The sequence below is a fragment of the Podarcis liolepis genome, assembly GCF_965112155.1.
Source record: "Podarcis liolepis genome assembly, chromosome: 6".
Classification (NCBI taxonomy): Eukaryota; Metazoa; Chordata; class Lepidosauria; order Squamata; family Lacertidae; genus Podarcis; species Podarcis liolepis.
This window is the reverse complement of record NC_139559.1, coordinates 98,027,800-98,052,667: the sequence shown is the minus strand read 5'-3', so window position 1 is coordinate 98,052,667 and position 24,868 is coordinate 98,027,800. Positions and strand designations below refer to the sequence as shown.

The following is a 24,868-nucleotide window of genomic DNA, read 5'->3' as shown; positions in this document are numbered from 1 at the left end:
TGCCAGTTTTGGTGGGCACATCTGCAAATTGGTCATTTCTGCATGAAACATTGCTTCCTCCAGTATCTTACTACACAAACAAATATGACTCAGAATCCCATCCATTTTCACTTACAAAAATGGCAAAGATAAGTCGCTTCAGTTGGACAGAGAAACATAATTTTGCCTGGCAAAACCCACTGAAGAAAGCAGAAAGGGCTGCAATGCTTCAAAAGAAGCAATTTTGGAGTGTAGAGAGAAAATGCAGTCAGTTGCTGATGGCAGAACAAAAGTGCTTGGTTAGAAAAGAACAATGAGCTGTTTATAGTGTTTGCAATTTTCAATGGGACTTGTCTAAATGAACCCCTTATTTTCCTGTTACGCCCGACACATATTGTACATGTATTGTACATGTGAGAATGAGGAGGGTGAGGAGAGCAGGAGTCTCAGGCTTGGAGTAGAAAGATTCAGCTTTCCGTTGTATTATGGGAGAAGGGTGGCATGAGGAGGCATAAAAATGCAGGCAGCTGTCTGCCCCATGCCTATGTGTTTTCAGTGGGCTGCTCTACACTACCACATGTATTATACTGCGGAAGTCCATAAAACAGATTTATAAAGAGACTCACATAGCGATCATGTGAAATGCTGGTGGCTCTGCACTGATGGTGAGCAATTTCATCCCATGTCTGACTGAACTAGCTCGCCCGTGAAAGTGGATTGCTCCCTGAAGTGGATTGCTTCTCTGATTATTGTCTCTGGAGTAACATCCAGCCTTTTCTGCTGGGCTCCCCACGGGAGCACATCAGGGAGAAGCATCCATTCTACCTGCTTGGGCAAGCTTTCGTGCCACAGTGAGGTATGAAATACAGCTAAGCAAACAAAGTGCCGGCTGTTGTTTTCCCTGCTTCCTAGAGGCCTTGGTTTGTGGCTGAGAATGTAGGCTTTGCAGTGATTTACATGTAACCAGGGGCTTATCGGTTTAAACAATGCCACTTGTCAGCTGTTCTGTGAATTGGCTTGTGCTTCCTTTAAAGGCTGGCAGAGGTGAGGAAAAGATCTGTTGTTACCTTCTACATCTGCAGTGGCTTGCAGATTTCTACCTTCGGGCCTTGTGAGCCTGATATCACAGCTGGTGTTACAGAGGAAGGGTTTGAATGCTGGATCCTCACCATCATCCTGCACGAACTCTGCACATGAGAGCCAGTGTGGTGTAGTGGTTAAGAGCGGTAGTCTCCTAATCTGGGGAACCGGGTTCGCGTCTCCGCTCCTCCGCATGCAGCTGCTGGGTGACCTTGGGCCAGTCACACTTCTCTGAAGTCTCTCAGCCCCACTCACCTCACAGGGTGTTTGTTGTGGGGGAGGAAGGGAAAGGAGAATGTTAGCCGCTTTGAGACTCCTGAAGGGGAGTGATAAAGCAGGATATCAAATCCAAACTCTTCTTCATCCAAACTCTTCTTCTTCAATATACTCCCTGCAGCTGCCAAAGAGGAGAAAGATGGAAATAGCGGACAAGCTGCCTTTCACCATCTGATTTGCAGCTTGAGAAGTCCCTGATAGGCTTCCACAGAGTTACTAAGCAGACAGTGCAAAAACCATTGTTTTATATAATTGTCAGGTAGCCTGGCTGCATTTCTTTTAAAGGTTGTTTCTGTTTGGCATCCATCCTATGCTAAAGTCAGACGGGGGCAACCATCCAGTTCTGGAGGATCTGCTGTTTTGATGTTTACAGCTTGCTTCTCTTTCTAAAAAGAGTGGTTCCTGTTTTCTTTCCCACATATCACTATAACATACTTCTTATCTTAGGGATTCCCACCCACACAAGAGAGATAAAGAGGTTTTCATTTTATGTGTATTACGTCTTTACTGTAAGAGTCAAATGGCAACATTCCAGTTTAAATTACAAGGCAATTCCAGAGATGATGTCAAAGGCATCATCAGCCATACAAATTGTGAATTGCATGAGTCGCTATTGATCTGTTGGGTTTGTGTGACTCACTAAATGAGCCCAACAGCAGCAGATATGAAAAGAATTTGAGGCAGAATCCATCCTCCCACTCCCATCTTCAACTTTCATCCGGCACCTTGCCAGATTGCCATGAACTGGATTATTATTATTTCATAGAATCATAGAATCATAGAGTTGGAAGAGACCACAAGGGCCATTGAGTCCAACCCCCTGCCAAGCAGGAAACACCATCAGAGCACTCCTGACATATGGATGTCAAGCCTCTGCTTAAAGACCTCCAAAGGAGGAGACTCCACCACACTCCTTGGCAGCAAATTCCACTGTCAAACAGCTCTTACTGTCAGGAAGTTCTTCCTAATGTTTAGGTGGAATCTTCTTTCTTGTAGTTTGGATCCATTGCTCCGTGTCCGCTTCTCTGGAGCAGCAGAAAACAACCTTTCTCCCTCCTCTATGTGACATCCTTTTATATATTTGAACATGGCTATCATATCACCCCTTAACCTCCCCTTCTCCAGGCTAAACATGCCCAGCTCCCTTAGCCGTTCCTCATAAGGCATCGTTTCCAGGCCTTTGACCATTTTGGTTGCCCTCCTCTGGACACGTTCCAGTTTGTCAGTGTCCTTCTTGAACTGTGGTGCCCAGAACTGGACACAGTACTCCAGGTGAGGTCTGACCAGAGCAGAATACAGTGGCACTATTACTTCCCTTGATCTAGATGCTATACTCCTATTGATACAGCCCAGAATTGCATTGGCTTTTTTAGCTGCTGCGTCACACTGTTGGCTCATGTCAAGTTTGTGGTCAACCAAGACTCCTAGATCCTTTTCACATGTACTGCTCTCAAGCCAGGTGTCACCCATCTTGTATTTGTGCCTCTCATTTTTTTTGCCCAAGTGCAATACTTTACATTTCTCCCTGTTAAAATTCATCTTGTTTGTTTTTGCCCAGTTCTCTAATCTGTCAAGGTCGTTTTGAAGTGTGATCCTGTCCTCTGGGGTGTTAGCCACCCCTCCCAGTTTGGTGTCATCTGCAAATTTGATCAGGATGCCCTTGAGTCCATCATCCAAGTCGTTGATAAAGATGTTGAATAAGACCGGGCCCAAGACAGAACCCTGTGGCACCCCACTAGTCACTCTTCTCCAGGATGAAGAGGAACCATTGATGAGCACCCTTTGGGTTCGGTCAGTCAGCCAGTTACAAATCCACTGAGTGGTAGCATAGTCAAGACCGCATTTTACCAGCTTCTTTACAAGAATATCATGGGGCACCTTGTTGAATGCCTTGCTGAAATCAAGGTAGGCTACATCCACTGCGTTCCCTTCATCTACCAGGCTTGTAATTCTGTCAAAAAACGAGATCAGGTTAGTCTGACATGACATATTTTTTAGAAATCCATGCTGACTATTGGTGATCACAGCATTCCTTTCTAGGTGCTCACAGACTGTTTGCTTAATGATCTGCTCCAGAATCTTCCCTGGTATTGATGTCAGACTGACTGGGCGGTAATTATTTGGGTCCTCTCTTTTCCCCTTTTTGAAAATAGGGACAAGATTTGCCCTCCTCCAGTCTGCCGGGACTTCGCCTGTTCTCCAGGAATTCCCAAAGATGACTGCCAGTGGTTCTGAGATCACATCTGCCAGTTCTTTTAATACTCTTGGATGCAGTTCATCTGGCCCTGGAGACTTGAATACATCTAAACTAGCCAAATATTCTTGTACTATCTCCTTAGTTATTCTGGGCTGTGTTTCCTTTGCTGAATCATTTGCTCCAAATTCTTCAGGTCGGGCATTGTTTTCTTTATCGGAGAAGACTGGGGCAAAGAAGGCATTGAGGAGTTCTGCCCTTTCTGTGTCCCCTGTTTGCATTTCCCCATCTTCTCCTCTGAGTGACCCCACTGTTTCTTTGTTCTTCACTTATTTATCACTTATTTAATTTTTATACCACCCTATACCTGCAGGTCTCAGGGATGATGGTTCCAGTCCAACCTGCAATTGTCCTTGGATTCAGGAAGCCTGTGATGAGGTCCTAACTCTGCCATTCCCACACATGTGCACTCCATACGGAATATGCCACTCGCACATGGCGGCCGTACGGGCTGCTGCTTGCGCAGTGACCGTATAAGCTGCTGTGCGAGCGGCAGCCTGTACGGACTGCACACACACAGCAGCCCATACGGCCGCTGTCTGAGAGGCAGCCCATACGCATGTGAGAGCAGCAACCCGTATGGATGCCGCGTGAGTGGCGCCCATATGGACTGCAGGCGCCCTTGGCCGCTCTACAGCTGGGGGGAGGCAGGGGCCATCTTGTCACCTCTCCCAGAGTGGCACCCAGGGCAGCCCGCCCCCTCCACCCCCCTTCCTATGCTACTGCTGCCATGCACCCTCTCTGTCCCTCAGCCTCAGTTCCAAATCTGTAAAATGGTAGTAATTGTGACTTATTAAAGTATCTTGCAGATTAAGAGTGCATTGTAAATAAATAGCAGATTTGTAACTGAAGAGCACACTCTTTCACTGCAGAACCACTTGGGCAACAGGCTTCTAAATCCCCAGCCACAAACCCAAAACATGCTTCAGCAGTGAAATAGATCTCTGAGGTACTGTATTTTTCGCCCTATAGGACGCACCGTCCTATAAGGCGCACCTAGTTTTTTGGGGGGGAAATAAGGGGGGGGGAATTATTTCCACCCCAGGCGCAGGGCTGGGGCGGGGGAAGCCCAGCCCCCAAACAGGCAGCTCTCTGCAAGCCGTGAGAGCCCAGCGCTGGCTCCCGCTGCTTGCGGAGAGGTCCGCAAAGCCTGGACGCGCTGAGCTCAGCGAGCGCAGGCTTCGGCATGCAGGCAACTCTCTGCAAGCAGAGGGAGCCCAGCGGGGAGGTGCGCGAAGTCTGCATTCGCCCCATAGGACGCACACACATTTCCCCTTCATTTTTGGAAGGGAAAAAGTGCGTCCTATAGGGCGAAAAATACGGTATTTTAGGTTGCATACAACTGAAATATTAGTTGCTGTGGTTTTTCTCTTGCAGGGTGAGCCAGGTTCCCCCTACACTTTGCTATTTAAAAACAGTACTAGCAATTTTGATGTTGGTGCATTCACCATTCTGACCCCTCTCTGCCACCATGCTTCAGGCAGGCAGGCCTTATATGAATACATATATTCATTTCGTGATAATTTCTGAACTAACAAATTGGGACTTGGGCTAGATGAAAACAGAAGCTTTTCGTCATAAGGAAAAATCTGGGAAAGGATCTTCAGCCTGTTCTGGGTATGGTGGCAATTGGAGAGTGGGTTGTAGCTTTGGCCAGGAATTATTTTGCATTGTTTAGGAATGTATCATCTGAAGAACGCAGATGTGGTCACAGTCACAAATGCTTTGGTCACATCCAGGTACTCTATGTGTTTTGTGTTGGCGTTGCCTTTGAAGGGTGCAAGGAAGCTGTTGCTGGCAGAGAATGCCAGGGTACTCTTAGTGATCCATTATTCAAAGCAGATTAACCCAATATTACACAAAATCTATTGGCTCCTGATACATACTTGAGCCCAGTTCGAAGTGTAGGTTACCTCCTTTAAAGCTCTAAGTCAGGGTGGTCCAACTTTTCATACCAAGTGGGACACAATAATACTTTTGACACAGAACCACTTCCTTGTCATGGTGGGGAGGGGGGCGTGAAGGAGAAGGCCCAAATCTGATTCCCACCCAGCCCTCGAGCTGCCTTCCCAAAGCCAGCTAAGTGAGCTGCTCTGACAGAGTCCTAAAGATCTACGTCCTCCTTCTCAAAGCCTAGTTAGCATTCTCCCAGCTTGGGAAGAAGGTGAGAGGGCTCTAGGATCCTGCCAGAGCCTCGAGCCTCATTTACCTGGCTTTGGGAAGGCAGCGTAAGGGCTGTGGGGTTGTGTGGGTCAAATGTTGCTGAGGCTCCCGCCCCCCAAAGGTCTCAAGGGTGGTGTGAGGTTCTTGGGCCACACCTTGGACCACCCTGCTCTGAGTGGTTTGGCTCTGGGCAGCCCTGTAGCCAGTGTGGGGCAAAAGGATGCACAACTACCCAGAGCTATTCTCTCCTCCCCCCTCCCCCCCTGGATATTTTTGGGAAATTGTCTCATAAATATGTGACATTGTCCCACCACAACATGACACACAATGACACCTTCCATTTAAAGAAGAACAGTCCAGTGACATCTGGAGGGCTCAGGTTAGCCATCCCAGGTGTAAAACTGACCCAAGAGGCCTTGAGGACTGATGACTAGATTGGCCATACTTATATTGCTTATACTGGGCACCAGCTCTGTTGTTTGTGTGTTTTAAATGGTTCATTTTATATGGTTTACTTCTGTTTTTAGATGCATTTATTTTTATATTTTATTGTAAACTGCTATGAGTACTGTTTCTGCCACATATATATCTGACAATGGAGCTGCCTGTTATATGTGTGGGATTATGAAAATACCACAGTAGCAATTATAAGCTAGTATTGATCAATGACATTTATCAGTCTTATGAAGTATGCAGATTTAAAGAGATGGCTGAACTGGATGGCACACTCAATTCCAATATTTCTTTGATGAAAATAGGGATGTCCTATTCCAGTAACAATAATATTAATAATAATATTAATAATATTAATAATAATATTAATAATATTAATAATAATAATAATAATAATAATATACTACCCATCTGGCTGTGTTTCCTCAGCCACTCTGGGTGGTTTCTGACATATATAAGAACACAATAAAACATAATAAAACATTAAAAAAACTTCCCTATACAGGGCTGCCTTTAGATGTCTTCTAAAAGTTATAGAGTTACTTATCTCCCTGGCTCGGGGGGTTGCATAACTCCATACCCTCCAACATTTATCCGAAGAAAAGAGGAAGGAAAAGTGAGACATTCCAGGATCAAATCAAATCCGAATCTGGGATGGCTTCTGTAAGTCCAGGACTGTCTGGGAGGTGTTCCATGGTGGTGTGGACCAGTCCTTCATTAGCCAAAGCTCTGTGCACTGGCACCAATTCCTGGGGGCCCAGGCACCCACAATTTTGTGGCTGTGGCTGTCCAGCTGCTGCCACACCCCCACCACCACCCCCTGCCATCGCCTTACCTCTGGTACACTGGCACCGTGGCATGAGTGATCCGGGGCTTGTCCCTCTGCCGTGGGACGTCTGTTGGGGCCTGCTGTGACCACGGGTATGCTTGCAGGGTGTGTCCGCGGCGGCAGTGGGCCTCAACAGAGGAGCGGTGGAGGTGCAAGCTCCAGCCCCATCACCACTGTGGCACCATGATAGTGCGTCTGCAGCCGCCACAGCATCATGATAGTGCCAGGCCACACTATCATGATGGCACAGCGTGATGTGATGTCATGACGTTGTAGCGTAGCGCCAGTGCGCAGGGCACCCACGTTCAAGGGCCCAAGTCCGCACTGCTGGCTCTGTGCAAGGGCTTCTGTTTGAGCAACAGGGAGGAGAGGGGGGAATCGTTCCATCTGCCAAGCTGACAATGTCTGTAATAGCATGATGTGGAATTCCACCCACTGTTTATTTTCTTGGATTCTTAAAAAGATATTATTTCTCCAGGCTTTCCAAGAAGGATCAGTTTATTCACTGGCAGTATTTGACATTTTTCTGATAACTGCTTTCTATGTTTTTACTTCTTCTTTTTAATTGTAAACGGGTGGGGACTAATTCTTCCGCCGGTGCCTGCTCACCCTGATACCTTGTGTGGGAGTCAGGCTCTGTGTCAAGCTGCAGTCTGGTTCACCTGGTGGCGATGGGTGCCACTAGGACCCTACAGAGCTCCAATCTGCATAGTCATATGCTGTATATGTACATCTAAATAGCCACATCCCAAGTCCTATTTCTTGAGGTCAATTCTGTGAGACAGAAGGTGTATGAGAAGCATTTCACACCTGCAGGGTTCCACGTGGTGTGGCAGCTCACTAAAAGAGTTTTCAACTTAGAATCATAGAATCATAGAGTTGGAAGAGACCACAAGAGCCATCGAGTCCAACCCCCTGCCAAGCAGGAAACACCATCAGAGCACTCCTGACATATGGTTGTCAAGCCTCTGCTTAAAGACCTCCAAAGTAGGAGACTCCACCACACTCCTTGGCAGCAAATTCCACTGTCAAACAGCTCTTACTGTCAGGAAGTTCTTCCTAAGGTTTAGGTGGAATCTTCTTTCTTGTAGTTTGGATCCATTGCTCCGTGTCCGCTTCTCTGGAGCAGCAGAAAACAACCTTTCTCCCTCCTCTATGTGACATCCTTTTATATATTTGAACATGGCTATCATATCACCCCTTAACCTCCTCTTCTCCAGGCTAAACATGCCCAGCTCCCTTAACCGTTCCTCATAAGGCATCGTTTCCAGGCCTTTGACCATTTTGGTTGCCCTCCTCTGGACACGTTCCAGTTTGTCAGTGTCCTTCTTGAACTGTGGTGCCCAGAACTGGACACAGTACTCCAGGTGAGGTCTGACCAGAGCAGAATACAGTGGCACTATTACTTCCCTTGATCTAGATGCTATGCTCCTATTGATGCAGCCCAGAATTGCATTGGCTTTTTTAGCTGCCGCGTCACACTGTTGGCTCATGTCAAGTTTGTGGTCAACCAAGACTCCTAGATCCTTTTCACATGTACTGCTCTCAAGCCAGGTGTCACCCATCTTGTATTTGTGCCTCCCAAGTGCAATACTTTACATTTCTCCCTGTTAAAATTCATCTTGTTTGTTTTTGCCCCACTTCATGTTCTGTTTTCATGTGGCCTGGTTGTGAACACATGCCAGGCCACAGGGAACTCTGAACAGCTGATTGCTCTCTGTGTGCCCCACATTTTATATAAACTGGCTGTCACCTGTTCTTGCATGTGACACCAGAGGCTGATGCGCACGCAAGTGTAATATAATCTAATTGCTTTCTTTTAATGTCTTTAGGCAACAGCAGCCTTGGGAGAATATTTTCTCCTTGGGTTGCCCATAAGAGCTGAATGAAAGAAAGGATACTTATCTCTTACAAAATATGGAAAATTAGAGAATATTGCAATAATTGAACTCCCATTTCTCTTGATTTATTAATACAAGGGGGAAAGCATTAATCACAGGCCTATTTTAGTACATATGAGGCTGTGCTTTTGGCATGACGGCCCACAGTGGATGCCAATTTCCCCCCATTAAAAATTGACTCTGAATGGTTGTTAGGCTATTTTCATTCCCAAGAGAGAGATGCTGCTTGCAGAAAAGCAGGCACCCAAAATAATTATAATGCTTTCAGATGAGAAGTTTCCTTTCATTATACGTTATCAATATTATTGAATCTCTTTCCTGTAATTAGAGCCATGGGACTAATTCTCTGGGACTAAGAGAGATAATAGCATGCAGACAGAAAACTTGTGCTGAAGCTCTGCAATTTTTGGTCAAAAAGTTTACATTACCAGAACAGCAGTGTGAATGTTGTGCCTATACTGAACGATGAACCATCCTAGGTTGACTTCATTAGGTATTCCCTTTAAGTGTTACAGGATTGCTGCTTAATGCTGCAAGCTTAAAGAGCACTGAAGGGAAAGAAGGCATCAGGCCTTACAGAACAGCCTTGCAAACAAGCCCACAAAATTTTACTGGCCTACCTCCCAACATGTACCTAAATTAGCTATTTGTGGTACATGTTGACAGTCTGGAAGAAAATAAAGAGCAAATTGCATGTCTGCTTGCTTACCATAAGTCTAGACTAAGTGGTTGAAAAACTTGCTTCAGAATGCTTTGCTCAGCATTTGCTAGGCAGCCGCCATGCGGCTTGCAGGTGACAAGCGCCCAAATCAACACACATGGCATCTTTTATATGGAAACTGCCTAATCCTGAATTGTCCCCCCTCTGAATATGTCCTGTGCATGCTGGGGAGGAGAGGTTTGTAGATTGCCATTTTTCCTTGACCTGCTAGTTGTCTGTGTGCTTTAGTTTTCAGTTTCTCTGTGCACACCCTGCTCCTTCATTCTGATGTGGTAAAAGTCCAAGGAAAGCTACATCATATAGATTGTAGTGGGGCCGTTTTTCAGCTGGAACTCGCCAGAACTCAGATCTGGCACCTCACAGGTGAGTGCCATTATAAGAGAACAAGGGAGGTGTTCTTGGTGAGTTCCGGCAGCTAAGGTAAAAGGTAAAGAACCCCTGGACAGTTAAGTCCAGTCAAAGACGACTATGGGGTGCAGTGCTCATCTCGCTTTCAGGCTGAGGGAGCCGGCGTTTGTCCACAGACAGATTTCCAGGTCATGGGGCCAGCATGACTAAACCACTTCTGGCGCAACAGGACACTGTGACGGAAGCCAGAGTGCACAGAAATGCCACTAACCTTCCTGCCCCAGTGGTACCTATTTATCTACTCGCGCTGGTATGCTTTTGAACTGCTAGGCTGCATGAGCTGGGACAGAGCAATGGGAGCTCACCCAGTCACAGGGATTTGAACTGCTGACCTTCCAATCGGCCCAAGAGGCTCAGTGGTTTTGATCACAGCACTGAGGGAGCAGAAATGTAATGGGAGAGTAGAATTATTATTTTATCAGTTTCAGTGTTTTATATTATTAAATATAGTTGTCCATTTTCCTTTGTAAACTGCTTCCTGGTTGTTAAATAAATATTCTGCTGCATGTGTGGTTCAGCTGTGGAGGCACACCAGCCACCTTAGCAATTGTCTGAAGCTGCCTCTGCCATTATATGAAATTGCTTAGGAGTTGGCAAATTGACTAAATCATGTTGGAGCACATCTGCACAGCGGTTTCTGAGGAGACCAGACAGGCACCCAGTGCATTTCCATTCCAGTCCCTGGAGTTCATATTTGCTTAGTGCTTCATCTTGATCAACTGCCTCCAGTTTTGCCTGTCATTCCACACACAGCCTGTTTACCATTAGTCAAGGGAGTCAGGCAGCAGATTTTGGAGTACCATTAAAGGGCAGCAAATTGTCATATATTTAGTTTGGTGCTATGCCACCGTATGGAATGCTGTTTGGGTTTTTATTTTTTATTTTTGCCTCTGACTGGCCTCAAATGTCTTGTGCTATCAAACATCTGGTTTACTGTGTGCCTCTGCTGAAGTTAAAGCTTCAGGAACCAATATGTACTCACCCTTTGCCACTAAGCTGGAAAAGCAAATGCGACAAAATCCATTCTACTTTATGATTCACTTGTTGTCATGGTCAATGCTAGATGCTCAATGCCATTTTAATGCAGTGTATGCTTTACAGAGACATTGTCAGGTGAGTCTGTACAAACCTTGAAACGCAAGGAGAGTGCAGATTTTTTAATCCAAAAAACGCTACTGCAGGAAGCCACCCCCCGCCCTCTACCACCACAGCATCACATCAGAGCTTGCAATCGGCTGTGTATTGTGCACAGTGTTTGAAGGACACAGCACCCCATGATACCACTGATTCAAATGCATTTTCAGCCTTGCTCCTTTTTATCATTAGAACCTTGTTTCCTTATTCTTCCTTACACGCCCACCCGCCCCAAGGACAAAGTTTGACCTGAAATATTTGCTCACTGCAGAGCCCAACATCATGACACAGCAGGTGTCTACATAGTCTATTTTAAGCTGTGTTTCTTAGGTAATAGAATACAACATCTGCATATACACATAAAACTGAGCATGCTGCTGTATTGGAAGAAGAAAAAAATATGCTGCATTATGTCTAATATCTATGTACTCACACACATAAACAGCTCTCCAAGACTAGGATTTTCACCTGGGATAGATTTTCTCCTCTAAGCAGGTCCCCTTCAAAGAGGGTCCATATGTCCTCTTATTGTTCACACAGCACCAACATCAATCAGTGAATAATAAATAACAGTCAGTGGTAAGGATGATAAATAGCATTATGGTGGAGTTCAGTGCCACTTTTATCCATTGGTGCGTGAAAGCAGGAAAATGATAATTCTCTGGCATGTTTTGTGCAGCTGCCACTTTGGAACTTAGATGGGCTTCCGGTTTCTTTAGGAGAAGCTTTGCAGGTTCAGCTTCTCACACTCATTCCTGCACCACTTTATTTACCCTCCTTCTCTTACCCACTTTGGTGTGAGAGACTATTGCATAGTGCAGTTACTGGGGAGGAAGGGATTGTGAATGGAGTGAGGAGATGCCCCAGGTCATCATCTGAACTCGTCTTGGGTCTGCTTAAAGCTGGAGCTTTTCACAAAATATAAATCCACTCTGCATACTGAGATGGCAACCTTACCAGGAGATTGGCCATCCTTTTATTTCTTTCTCTTACCACCCGTATCACAGGGGTACTCCTACAGCACAAATTGATAATTGTATCTACAACACTTGAACCATTATGACTTTCCCAGAGGGAACCTAAGAACTAATATGTGAGGGTGCCAATAAGTTTTAGCATCCTAACAGATCTAGTTGTATTACTCAAGGGCAGGAGGACCCCAACCCATATATGAAGGAGGTTTCATGTTTTTGGCTTCTTGGAGAATGACCTTTGCCTCTTTATACTGGCAATATGACAAGTGTATTCACAGTTCTTTGAAAGGGCCATCCATGCAATCAAGAAGCAAGAAGAAGTAGGTGTCAGAAGGAGTACACTGCCCACTCCCTGCTTCTACTTCCCATCCCTGCATGCTGTTCAAAAAACCCCAAACCCACTCACCTGTCTTCAGAACAAGTGGGAGCAGGAGCTTAAAATGCAAAAATCTGAGGCTTACACTGACAGTGTAATTTAGATGGCTGTATATAAAGGGGCAAGGGATAACACTCAAGGGGCAGAGACTGTTTCAAGATCACATCAATACAAATCCAAGTAAAAAGGAGCTGTGTTGTTCTCTTTTCACATAGGAGCTAGCCTGAGTCCTGTGCATTATACCACAGCTTTAACTCTCTCGTATGCCCCAGCTCCAACAGCCTATCAGAGTGTTGTCAAAGAAGGTCTTTTCAGTGGTGGCTTCCCAGTCATAGAACTTGATTCGAAGTGAAATCAGGCAAGCCCATCTCTCCTTAATTTTAAATAGACCTTGGGTCATCTTTTTATCATGGACATTGGAGGCTAATCTAGGACACTGCTTTTTAGGGTTGAGTTATTTTTCTTTTTGTCTGTGGTAGGATGGCCTATATAACTTTTGGTGGTACTGGATATTATGTTTGAATGGGTTTTATTGTTGGATTTTATTATGGCTCTGTATTGCGAACCTCTTTGGGATACAGTTTTGCCTTAAAAGCAGTCGGAAAACCTCTTGAATAAGGTAAGGAAAATAAATCAACTGCCTGAACATACAGGTTAAAAGAGATGTAGAACCTTCTTGTCAGGGTTTGCCTGGATTTGAATTCAAAACTTTCTTATCAACAGGCTGGTTGCCCCTTTGATAAGCTATTCTGGGTGGTAAAGCGAAGGGGAAACTGGTTGTACCATCCACCTCAAGCCTCCACTTTGCCCCACCCTAAAGCAGATTTGGTTTTATTTGGCCAGGCTGTAAGTCACTCCAGGCCAAGTCTGTCTTGCCTCTCCATTTCTTAAACATCTGCTGAGGCGTACATCTGCTACCTGCTGGTCTATGTCCTTCTGGCTGACCAGTTACTGCAATCTGACTGTCCTTTCTGCATGGCGCCTTGCGCCTCTGGCCGCTTGCTTCTGGCGCTTCTCGACAAGGCCAGCCTCCGACCCTCCAGATGCTCTTTCTGGATCTGCTTTGTGGTCCAGCACAGATGACTATTTACCGACTAGCCTAGTGTAGTAAAGGAATTAGGAAGCCTGGCTTCACGACCAGTGAATTCAGCATAAAATGTAGTTCAGATGTTATGTTCCTGAAAACAGCACCACCTACGAAGTGTTTCAGTGTTGTGTGTGTGCATTTGCTAAAGTTAAAAATATAGGTGTCTGCTCACACACACACACACGCACACGCACAAGGATCCAAAGAGAGCACTGGACTCATGCTGAGAAATGTTTTACACACACACATACAGCCCAACTCTTCGTGCTTCTTCCGCTCCCCCTCTCATTCTACCGCTGTTGTAACACCAATGAACTTAATTTCACATACGGAAATGGATTTGGCTGGTGCAGGAAGCTCATGGTATCTAAGGAGGGGAGTCTCCATCTCTGCTCTAGCTGAGCCTCCTCTGGGTTTGAGACAGCAGGTCTGTATACATTTTTGACCTTAGGAACCTGGGGTAAGAGTCTTTTTCCATAAGGCTGTGAATTTTGCCCTGGGCCTGGTCAAAGCACGTTGGTGAGGGCTCCTGGATGTTCCGTCTTGTCACCTCTCGGGTCTGGAAGTCTATGTTCACCTGAGAAAGAAACACAAATGTAATTTGTGTGAGGCAGCAGGGGCAATTCTTAACTTCCCCCACCCACCATCCATAATCAAATACAGCATTTTTGTCACACTGTCAAACTTAATTCATCACTTTTGAGCTGAAAATCAAACCTGGAGTACATCTGGCTCAATGACACATGCGCAGCCTTGTAGAATTTCAGCTGGCATTGTCAACTTTTAATTTTAACCAAACTGGCCAAGGGGTGAGGTAGATTTGGGGGCAAAATCAGGGTGAAACATATTGGGCCAAGTGCAATGATGGAACTTGCCAGGTGAAAGACGCAGCAAGCTGGATGAGTAGGTAGGCAATGAAAGAACCAAGGCTGGAACACATCTGAGATGCATTGGTTTCTCATATTTTAATACTGATCACCTGACAAACAGGCAGTAGGATCATTAAAATATTGGGCATCTGGTAACCCAAGTTTTAGGATCCTTCTCTAGATCAGCAAATTACAGTAATTTCTGAATTGCCTAATCTTTATTGTAATGTCATGAAGCATATTTCTGTGCATATTTGAAATATCAAGCATATTTCTGTGCATGTTAGTGCATATTTGCTGGGAAGCAAGTCCTGCTGTATCCATGTTATTCCATTCTATCCCTTACAAATACCCTTTGGAACTTGACATCTATCAAGTTTTAGGTCTGAGTGCATATCTAAACCCAAGTGGCTGTAGCTCATGCCCACTGTATTATGCTGCACCAGAAGAAGAAGAAGAAGAAGAAGAAGAAGAAGAAGAAGAAGAGGAGGAGTTTGGATTTGATATCCCGCCTTTCACTCCCTTTTAAGGAGTCTCAAAGCGGCTAACATTCTCCTTTCCCTTCCTCCCCCACAACAAACAAGATGGGAAGTCAAATGTTCTTGCAACTATATAGTCATGTGGGAAAGACATTGCACTTCTGCTGTGGGCTCACTTGTGGAGATGAAGCCTATCGCTTCTTTTTCCTTAGACATTTTCACGGAGATTCAGCCACTACTATTTTCTGCTGTAAATCAGGAAACTCAGAGTCCTTCCAAGATTAGGGCGTTTGATCTCCTCTCCTGCTGATAAGTAGTTGGTAGATTGAGTCGAGCTGGAGCTAATTAAGGCTTTCTCCGAGACTTTCCAGGGCTTTCTCTAAAACTTTTAGCGTAAACTTTGTGATTATAGTAATTAAGAAAAAAATACCAGGCGATAGAATACTTGAACTGATAAAAGCTAATAAAAAGCTGATAAAACTAATAAAAACTGCACGACTGACGCTCAAATCAATGCTTTCTCTAACGACGCCCATGTGGAAAAGGCTGTGGGTGGCCTTCTTCTCTGCAGAGAGGGATCCCTGAATGGCTGTTAGCTTCTACACCCATCCAACCATGGCTTAGTGGTATGTCCAAACATTCCGGGGTTGAGCACACATTGCCTGATTCCCCCCCCCCCCAGGTTATAAACTGTGGCCCTATGTTGTGTATTTTTGTGTTTTTATTCTGTAAACTGCCCTGTGATCCTCCGATGAAGGGAGGTATAGACATAGATACAAACAAACAAACAAACAAACAGACTGAGGTTCCACAAGTGGCCCCCAATCCTAGGAAGAGTGGTGCGTGGTGGGTTTTCTGCTGCTCCCCACCACCCTTGTTTCCAAGATTCATCCTGCCAGAATAACAGGTTCTTGCATCTACTAACCTCTCGTGGTGCTTGCACATCAATAAATTCTTCAAAAATTCTGTGTGCCTTGGAAGCCAGCTTGGCAGTGGACCGTGTCTTTTTGAACTCCTCGCAAGCCAGCCAGAATTCCAGGTTCTCTTCACTGAACTCAGTCTTTAGGAATGCACGAAACGCAGCCACTCCATCTGAAAAAGGGGGAACGGTTTAAGGCTTGAATGTGTGAACCATTTTCAATTTTTAGGGGTTTGTTGCTGTTGTTCCATTCTAATGAAATGGAACCATAGGTTCCACCTAACGACCATAGGTAGGGTACCAACATTTTGCAATTTATCTACAAAATGATGTTTGGGCTTCCCCCCTCAATATTTCATTTTGTGCAGCATATTTTTAAGGAGATAAATGCATCATGGAAAGCCCAGTTGGTGTCTGAGCATTCTGGAGACACACACACTTAAATCTGGTATGAGAGTGGGGAATTGTAGAGCCATTCAGCTCCTACTGCTAGCACTAAACTTCAGGTCCAGCTTTTTATGTACTGTTGTTCCTATGAAGCATCTTGAAGCAATTTCACAGTCCAGTGAAAACATATATAAAACAAATGCATATATAAAAAGAGTTCCAACAGTTGTATATATAAACAACTGATATCCGATGCAAATACCAAATGCAATAAATGCTGGGAGTGCAGTAATTTTAAAACTTTGTACCATCTATATACTCATGTATTTAAAACATCTGTAATTCACCTTTCTTCAATTAACTCATCAAGGCAACTTGTCTGCTGAGGAATTCCCATATGTGTTGCAGAAGAGCTTGCAAAATATTTTATTGTGATTGCTAATCACACACTTGGGCCAAAGCAGACATGAAACTAAATGTGTCACTGGAATTGTCTTTTATCCCCCCCCCCCAGTTAATAGGTGTTTCTCACCCCCACCCCACTGTCTTCTCACTGAGACTGTAATGTGTTGGGGCGGGATTAACCTCCTCATTCTCCACTGCAGTTTTGATAGGACCCCATTACTAGCCCAGAGAAGGAGAGCTCCCGCTTGGGTCAAGGGTGGAAAGGATTGAACTCCCTTTTGCAGTATACCTGTTAACTACTGTATATGTATTTTGTAAAAAGAGAGCAATTTTAAGTGAGATTAGTGTCATGTCCAGTTTAGCCCTCTGTTCACACCATGGCTACCGGCTAAGCTTTTGGTCTCATCACCAATAACAGTAATGATGGGGTAGCTCTCTTTCAAGGAGACTTGTGTGCCATTTTTACTACCTCACTGAGGAACTCCCGAGAAACCTGTTGAGCTGCCTCAAGTCCACGTTGTTACAGAACAAGGGTGGCTAACCAAATAGCTTCATTCATTCTTGGTCTAATCCCTGGATCCTTCAAGTGTTAAAAACTAATCAAATCAAGCTAGCCTCTTGGTAAGGTGTAAGGAGATGTAAGGAGAACAAAGAAAAGGACTCCTTAAAAATAAATGCTTTCCTTGCCTTAAAAACTCTCTGTAAATGGAAAACCAGCACACAGGCAAAGAGTTGGACTAGAACTTTTCATACAGGTGCATCTAAAGAGGGGTTTTGTGGGGTAGAGGGGAGTTTAATAAGGGAGTGTTTAGAAAAGGTATCTCCTAAGTGCCATAGCATGGGTTGCCGGTGCCTGGGGCCGCACAGAGCGGGTGGGTGGGTGGGAGAGAGTAATATGTATTTTGTAAAAAGAGAGCAATTTTAAGTGAGATTAGTGTCATGTCCAGTTTAGCCCTCTGTTCACACCATGGCTACCGGCTAAGCTTTTGGTCTCATCACCAATAACAGTAATGATGGGGTAGCTCTCTTTCAAGGAGACTTGTGTGCCATTTTTACTACCTCACTGAGGAACTCCCGAGAAACCTGTTGAGCTGCCTCAAGTCCACGTTGTTACAGAACAAGGGTGGCTAACCAAATAGCTTCATTCATTCTTGGTCTAATCCCTGGATCCTTCAAGTGTTAAAAACTAATCAAATCAAGCTAGCCTCTTGGTAAGGTGTAAGGAGATGTAAGGAGAACAAAGAAAAGGACTCCTTAAAAATAAATGCTTTCCTTGCCTTAAAAACTCTCTGTAAATGGAAAACCAGCACACAGGCAAAGAGTTGGACTAGAACTTTTCATACAGGTGCATCTAAAGAGGGGTTTTGTGGGGTAGAGGGGAGTTTAATAAGGGAGTGTTTAGAAAAGGTATCTCCTAAGTGCCATAGCATGGGTTGCCGGTGCCTGGGGCCGCACAGAGCGGGTGGGTGGGTGGGAGAGAGTAAAACAGATGGAGTATACATGCACATTCAACTGCCTAACAGTGTTCGTATCACCCAGCTGCAGAGATAAGAAAAGAAGAGTCGTTTCATTGTCTGGAGAAGTCACGTCCTGATTTGCACGGAGAAGCCATTTTCAATGGACCCCAGCTTACAGAAGCACTCAGCTATGCTGAGGCAGAACTGGCTGCTCAAATTTTGCGCCCCCTAACAATTTTGTGCCCTGGGCAACCACCCCTGTGCCCCCCATGCTACGCCACTGCTTCTCCTCATCTGTATTCAGAAACTGTATAGTCCACTCAATCACCACAGCATCCCATCACGTTGTGTGGCATGTGCAGGCCCAGGCAACCATGACGACCCCTCAAGGTTTGAATTGAAATGCGGCATAGGAGAGGACTGGGGAAACAGCTCTCTGCACTCCATAGGACTAAACTGCCCTGCTCATAATAAGCTCATGACAGACGACATATTGTATTTAAACAGCCACGTCTCCAAGGCCTCTGAATGAGCTTCTGGTTGAATGGGAGTTTATGCCCAGGTATACCATTTGCAACCCATCAGCTATTTAGGACACATTTGTAATCTCTATTTATGCATGAGGGTGATCATCCTCTTTCTAATCATTACCACTTTCATAAAGACTGGCAGAGGAGAGCACAATGCGCTTGCTGATGGCTTTAGGTAGTTAGTGAAAGTGCCCTTATCTCTTCGGTGCTTAGTAACTGTGCCAGGGTATCTTGGGTTATATGTTATAAATAGAGAGAAGGCCCGCTAACACTATTGTTTGCTTTTGCTGCTCAGTAGGAGAATACTTTGGAGGCAACAGTCTTCTGTAAGAGAACAGTCCCCTGGAAGAATCCTCTTATCTGAAGAGCTGTCCGGTCCAAGGCTTATATTAAGATAATGAAACCTAAGAAGGAAGTGTTGACGTTTCCCATCAGTAGACAGGTATGCATGCCACTATGGGGAAATGTATTGTATTTCTATTTAAATTATAATAATTATGTCTGACTCTGCATCTATGCATAAAATAAGCACATTCAAATTTTATGCAAATTGTTGTCCTCTTTACAGCAGTCACTAAATATGATGACCCTGATCCAATTAAAGTTAGCTCTGGTTCCCAGAGAGGTAGTAAATCTGTGTCTGGCCAGTGCAACTATTAAGAGTATTGGAGGAAGGATTAAACCAGTTATCTTGACCCATTTCAAATCCAGCTTCCACTCTGCTTTTGGCACTAGGATGGCTTTGGTTCCTCTTGTTGATTACTCGTATCAGGAGATGGTGTGCCTGTTTATTCTCCTTGATGTCTCAGTGGCTTTTGATACCCTTAACCATGGTATCCTCCTGGCTCAGAAGATTGGGGCTGGAGCCATGGTGATACAGTGGTTCTGCTCCTACCTTCTCTAGAGAATAGCATTGGGTGACGAAGGCTCAGTATCATGGCAGTTGTACCAAGGGCTGCAAATGCCCCATCTTGTCCCCAGTGCTTCTTAACATCCATATGAAGCTGTTGAGTGCTGTCACCAATAGATTTGGGGTTTGGTGTCATCATTATGTGGATGACACTGGGCTCACTCACTCTATATGCCATCTGGACCCAGTGAAGCTGGATTGGTGCTGTATCGGTGCCTTAAAGTGGCAATGGGCTGGATGAGAGCCAAAAAACTGAATCAGAATATGTTGTTGTAGGCACTGTCTTAGGTCAAGGAAGGTCTTGGTGGATATTTAGGAAGTGCCAAATACGTTCCTAAGCCGCTCCAGGCTGAATCATTTGCCAACACTTGCCTACTCCCTGACGTAGTGACCTTGAGCTCAATATAGCACAGAGTGTGTCTGATGGCCCTGAATAGCTTGGAGTTTTGTTAATAGCAACAGCAGGCTAGCATGCACTTGTGCATTAAGACAAGCAGATAACATGAGAATGCTCCCTTCATCTGCCCCACAATTCTCTTTCAACCTTTCGTGTTTTAGAATCGCTGGTTTGTTTTGAAATTCCGGGACTCCTTGTAAGATATTATAGGTATGGGTCACTTTTAATATTCTGAGACACTGTGGTTTAGAACCAACATTAAGTCCTGTCCTTTCTTCCTACATATGATCCAAGTTCTCAATTTTTTATCTCAAGGTCTATCCACTGCAAACAAAGCCCACTGTTTACAGAGGCAACCTGGAAAGTAGCAAAAACCTCACTTCATTAGGGAGCTATGTTATTACTAGCCTTGGTTTTTCCAATCCCATAGCTTTCTTAGCATTTGCCTTTTGGGAATGAGCCCCCCCCCCTTGATAATAATTGTAAACAGCTTTTTATCATGTGTTCACATGTGTTCCTTTCCCTTCTCTTCCAATGTCTGCTCTCAGACATCCTCACTATTTACACTGACTTTTGCGGAAACAGGCTGCTTGCCAGAGGACGTGAAAAACTGAGCAGACTTGGCCAGAAGCTCTTATGAAAAGAGAGCGTTTTCTCATGATGGATATGCTGAGAAAGACCTCTTTGCCCCAGAAAGTAACCTACAGGAAGCAGAGGGCAAGATAAGCAGCTGGAGGTAAAAGATCCCACACAGACCTCTGACTAGCCTCCTGCTCTCAGTTAACTCAGTAGCTGTGCAAAGAAACTAAATTGTGGAAAAGGGAGTGATGCTTGGGTGCTAATCCCCAGACATTCAACTCCCGGGTCTCTTCCTCTCTCTCTCTCTCTCTCTCTCTCTCTCCCTCTCTCTCTCTCAGTTGCATGTCCCATCACACACATGACTACTTCCTCCTCTCTCCTGCAGTGACATCTAATAGTCCAAAATGTGTAATGCAGTGTCATTGTGCTGAATCATATCATGGTGATTCCACCCAGAGGTGTATAGCTCTGGGGAGCAGGGGAGCTGTGTGAACCTACATTTTGCTCCGGAATTGGCAAGCCCACACATTCAGGGATTGAGCTTGCAGTTGGATGTGGCATGTAAACCAGTCAGTGCTTTAAAAACTGCGATGAGTATTTGACTTTTCAATGACACTTGCATTGGTATTTTGAATCCTGGCAGCCACTCAAAACTAACAAAGTTTTAGCATCACCAGATATGTGGTTATAATGGGAATTTCCAATAATGTTTTTAATGGGGAGATTTAGTAATGAATCTGGGGGGGGGGGGGAGAGAAAGTGGAATTGCCAAAAGGGCATAGGAGTCACATGACACGTATACACACATCAGAGACAGAGGGAGAGAGGGAGGGAAAGAGGAGGAAATCTTCCCAAAGCAAGCCAAGGCAATTGAAAGCACGCAGGGTTTTTCCATATCTTGACAGTTGCAATCAGACTGAGGATTTAAGGACAGTCCACCCTGCTAGATGTTGGACAAATGATAAACCACATACCCAGCCCTGTGAGGGATGCAGTGCAAGATATTGTTTTGTGTCTCTTCCAGCATTCTGTCAAAAGGAATCTTCATCTGTCTAGCCAAACCATCTCTCCTGGGCAAGAAATATACAGGGAGAACAAGTCCTCTCCCTCTGTTCATGGTCACTTCTCTCTCTTCTTCTCCCCTACCTCTTCCTTACTCCTCAGACCAGGATTTAGCATCCAAGAAGCTATTATTTGTCCTCAGATGTATGAACACAGAACAGATAACAAATTACAGCATGAGAATAAACTCACAGAGACGTGATCATCTTGATGACAGCAGCAGCAAGTGATGATCAGCATGTGTGAAACAGCCTTTACAAGCCAATCCCCAGGGACAGACCTTTATCATCAGTTCAAATGCAATTCTGTTCTGGGTCATGCTATCCAGCAGTGCCAAGCAAAGAGAGATTTTCTTTCTAGCCCCTTTCTCTGGAATGGACATCCTTTTCACACCTACATTTTACGGAGCATCTAGATGATGCTGTTGTCAGCCTGCTGTATCCCACTAGTTTCTGTGTCATCCTCCCATGTTTTCTTCAGGCCTGATTTGTGGCAATTTTTAGAAATAAAGGGTAATTGCAGCACTGACCTGTCCAGTGTGGATGGACCTGGCAAAGCACTATTGAGGTTTTTAAAGGATCCTTTGCAGATACTGTCTGCCTGAAAATACAACTCATTTTATTGCTTTCTGTGGAGCATAGGTGGAGAATAAGTGGTTAACATATTTTAAAATGACCCAGTGTCAGTTTCTCTTTCCACGGTGGGTGGGTTCAGGATTGCTACCAGTGTTTCCTCTCACTATTGTCATTGCCCTGCACTAGAAATCCTCAGGCGCAGAGTCCTCCTACAGCGGTAGCCCTGAGCAGGAGATGGCTGTGCTTCCTGATCCTAAATACCTGGCAGATACATAAAAAGGGCGCCAGCTCTTGCAGCATTCAGAAGGCAGGGGGTTAATCATGACTACCTAATCCACACTACCTCATGCTAACACTTGCTCCAGGCCTACGCTGAGGCAACTTGCTCTTTCTGTCTCAGCTGTGGGATGACTATTCCCGCTGCGAACCTACTAAACTCTGCATTAACACCTTGATCCTTGACCAACATCCTGATCTTCTCTTAGTTTCCAGGCTGTTTCCAGAGGCCAACCAGTTTCCATCTTGCCTGGGCTTTCACCTCCTCTTCTCGTTGAGGACTGCAATGGATGAGGATGATATTTCTCTTCTTTTCATTGTTTATACAGTGGTACCTTGGGTTAAGAACTTAATTCGTTCTGGAGGTCCATTCTTAACCTGAAATTGTTCTTAATCTGAAGCACTACTTTAGCTAATGAGGCCTCCCGCTGCCACCGCACCGCTACTGCATGATTTCTGTTTTCATCCTGAAGCAATTTTCTTAACCCAAGGTACTATTTCTGGGTTAGTGGAGTCTGTAACCTGAAGCATCTTTAACCTGAAGCATATGTAACCCGAGGTACCACTGTATAGTGCAATAGCAGCAATATTACAACATTCTTGTAGCTGTTATAAGAACATGAGCGCTATGTGGCCTCCATATAGTTGTGGGATATTTGGCCAGTCCCAGTAACAACAACTGATCTTGTTTTTGAAAAGCTGGTTAGCTTTGCCACCAAGACAGGAAACGGATTGAAATACTTGTTTGCAGATCTCAAAACAGTGTTCACTTCACAGACACCTACAGCTAGGGCAAAAATAGGCTTGCTTTAAAGGAAGACAGCCAAGTATAACAGCCCACGTTTATCAGCATATTTTTCCGACCCCTCTCTTTTCACAACTGGGTTATTCCTCTGTTTCTCCTCTTCCTTTCTTTGCTACTTTAAGTTAGGAGTATGCTGGAAAATAGTACTGCTTCTCTCTCTCTCCCACCCACCCCACCCCCCAAAAAACCATTCTCCATCAATTAGTGAGAAAAGAAATTGCATCCAATTAAGGTATTATAAAAGGGGAGAGAAAATTTCAGAGGAATTCTCATGGGTGGGGTGCAGGGTCTTTGATGCACTTACTTTATTTTTGAGAGGGCTGGGGGGGGTGTTTGTGAGTACCCTTTCTCTCTCTCTCTCTCTCTCTCTCTCTCTCTCTCTCTCACTGGCAGACACAATCTGGTCTCCCACCACTGCCCACCACACTACCCACCCCAGACCTGTTCAGTTAAGCTGTAGCAGTGCCAGTGTTGGAAGAGCAGACCCATGGCTTTGCCCCATCACACTGGCCATTATGATGTCTCACCAGTGGTCTGTACTCTGCAGTCCTCCCAGGTGCCCCCACTTCAACCAAGTCCAGGGGGAGGGAGGCATAGTGAGGTGTGTCCTCTCAGGGGGATTTTTCAGTACAGGAGCCAGGAAGATGACAGAGTACTGGGGAAACATTTACCGGGACACCCAAACCACCAGCAGCCACCTCGAAATGATAAACTAGGCTCAAAACACTGCATCTGATGAAATTCTAAAGTGCTCTGAGAACGAGGCAGAAAAATGGAGGCCTCTTTCAAAGAGGGAGAAAGCTTTGGATTAACTGGAGGACAGCACAGCTGAAGGTTGCATTTTAAAAGACTATTTGAATCACACCAGGCTCCTAACTTTGTTCCCTAGAAAGCTGCCTCATCTTGGTTATGTTCTAAAATAGTGTTTTGAATCATTAGTCTCCAAGGGTTTTCCCCTGGAATGTTGGACTGCCCTGGGAATCTCTGTTGCAATGCCATTTTTTGCATTTTCGGCTTTGGTTGTACCACTGTCACTTATTGCTGTGATGTCACTATTTTCTGCGCCATAGCTTCCCACTCTGGATTTTTACACGCATTTTTAATGGATATTTGTTTGGTAATCATTTGCAGCGGATTGCATCTCACTGGACCAGCCTACTGCAAGAGAGTGTAGTCATGCAAAATTCAAAATTGGCTATAAGAAGCTACCTTAGACGGAATCATACTACTGGTTCTCTAACCCTGTGGTTGTAGCTTTCCAAAGCTTCAGGAAATAAGTCCATCCCCACCTCCAGCAGTCTGGCTACATGAGATTATATAATCCATCAAAATATCCTCCTCCCCTAGAGCAATACTCCACTATTTTAGCCGTTTTTCTTTTCTTTGAAATTTCACTCTGTCCTGTGCACTAGGGTGTGTAACTCTTGCATTTGAAACACACAGCAGGGGCATTTGTTCTGCAGCAAGGTCCCACCTTTCCCATTATGTGGGTGTGCTTTGGAAAGGAGGCGTGATATAGAAACAATCCCTGCAGCTAGCCAGAGCAACATACTGCAAGCTCTGAAAGGTAAAAGCTACAGGAT

General features: G+C 44.9%; 1 protein-coding gene and 1 long non-coding RNA gene across 11 annotated transcripts in view; one reads left to right on the top strand and one right to left on the bottom strand.

Annotated features, from left to right (window-relative positions):
• LOC310708667 overlaps positions 1-24,868 on the top strand; it is a 31,413-nt gene that overhangs the window by 2,067 nt on the left and 4,478 nt on the right. Inside the window, exons 2-4 of one of the 2 annotated variants that reach the window (XR_014527140.1) lie at positions 18,977-19,123; positions 20,574-20,724; positions 22,690-23,505. This is a non-coding gene — a long non-coding RNA (uncharacterized lncRNA). Of the gene's footprint in view, positions 1-18,976; positions 19,124-20,573; positions 20,725-22,689; positions 23,506-24,868 lie in introns of those variants that run through there. The other variant, XR_014527139.1, reaches the window with a different exon arrangement.
• The window catches only part of RGS8 (regulator of G protein signaling 8), a 76,013-nt gene continuing 62,269 nt past the window's right edge, over positions 11,125-24,868 (bottom strand). For all 9 annotated transcript variants that reach the window (XM_083507212.1, XM_083507213.1, XM_083507210.1 and 6 more), the window contains 2 exons: positions 15,909-16,075; positions 11,125-14,212 (listed from right to left, as the gene is read on the bottom strand). In XM_083507212.1, coding sequence (XP_083363338.1) covers positions 14,030-14,212; positions 15,909-16,075 — 350 coding nt within the window. In that variant the 3' untranslated portion in view covers positions 11,125-14,029. The remainder of the gene's footprint in view (positions 14,213-15,908; positions 16,076-24,868) is intronic.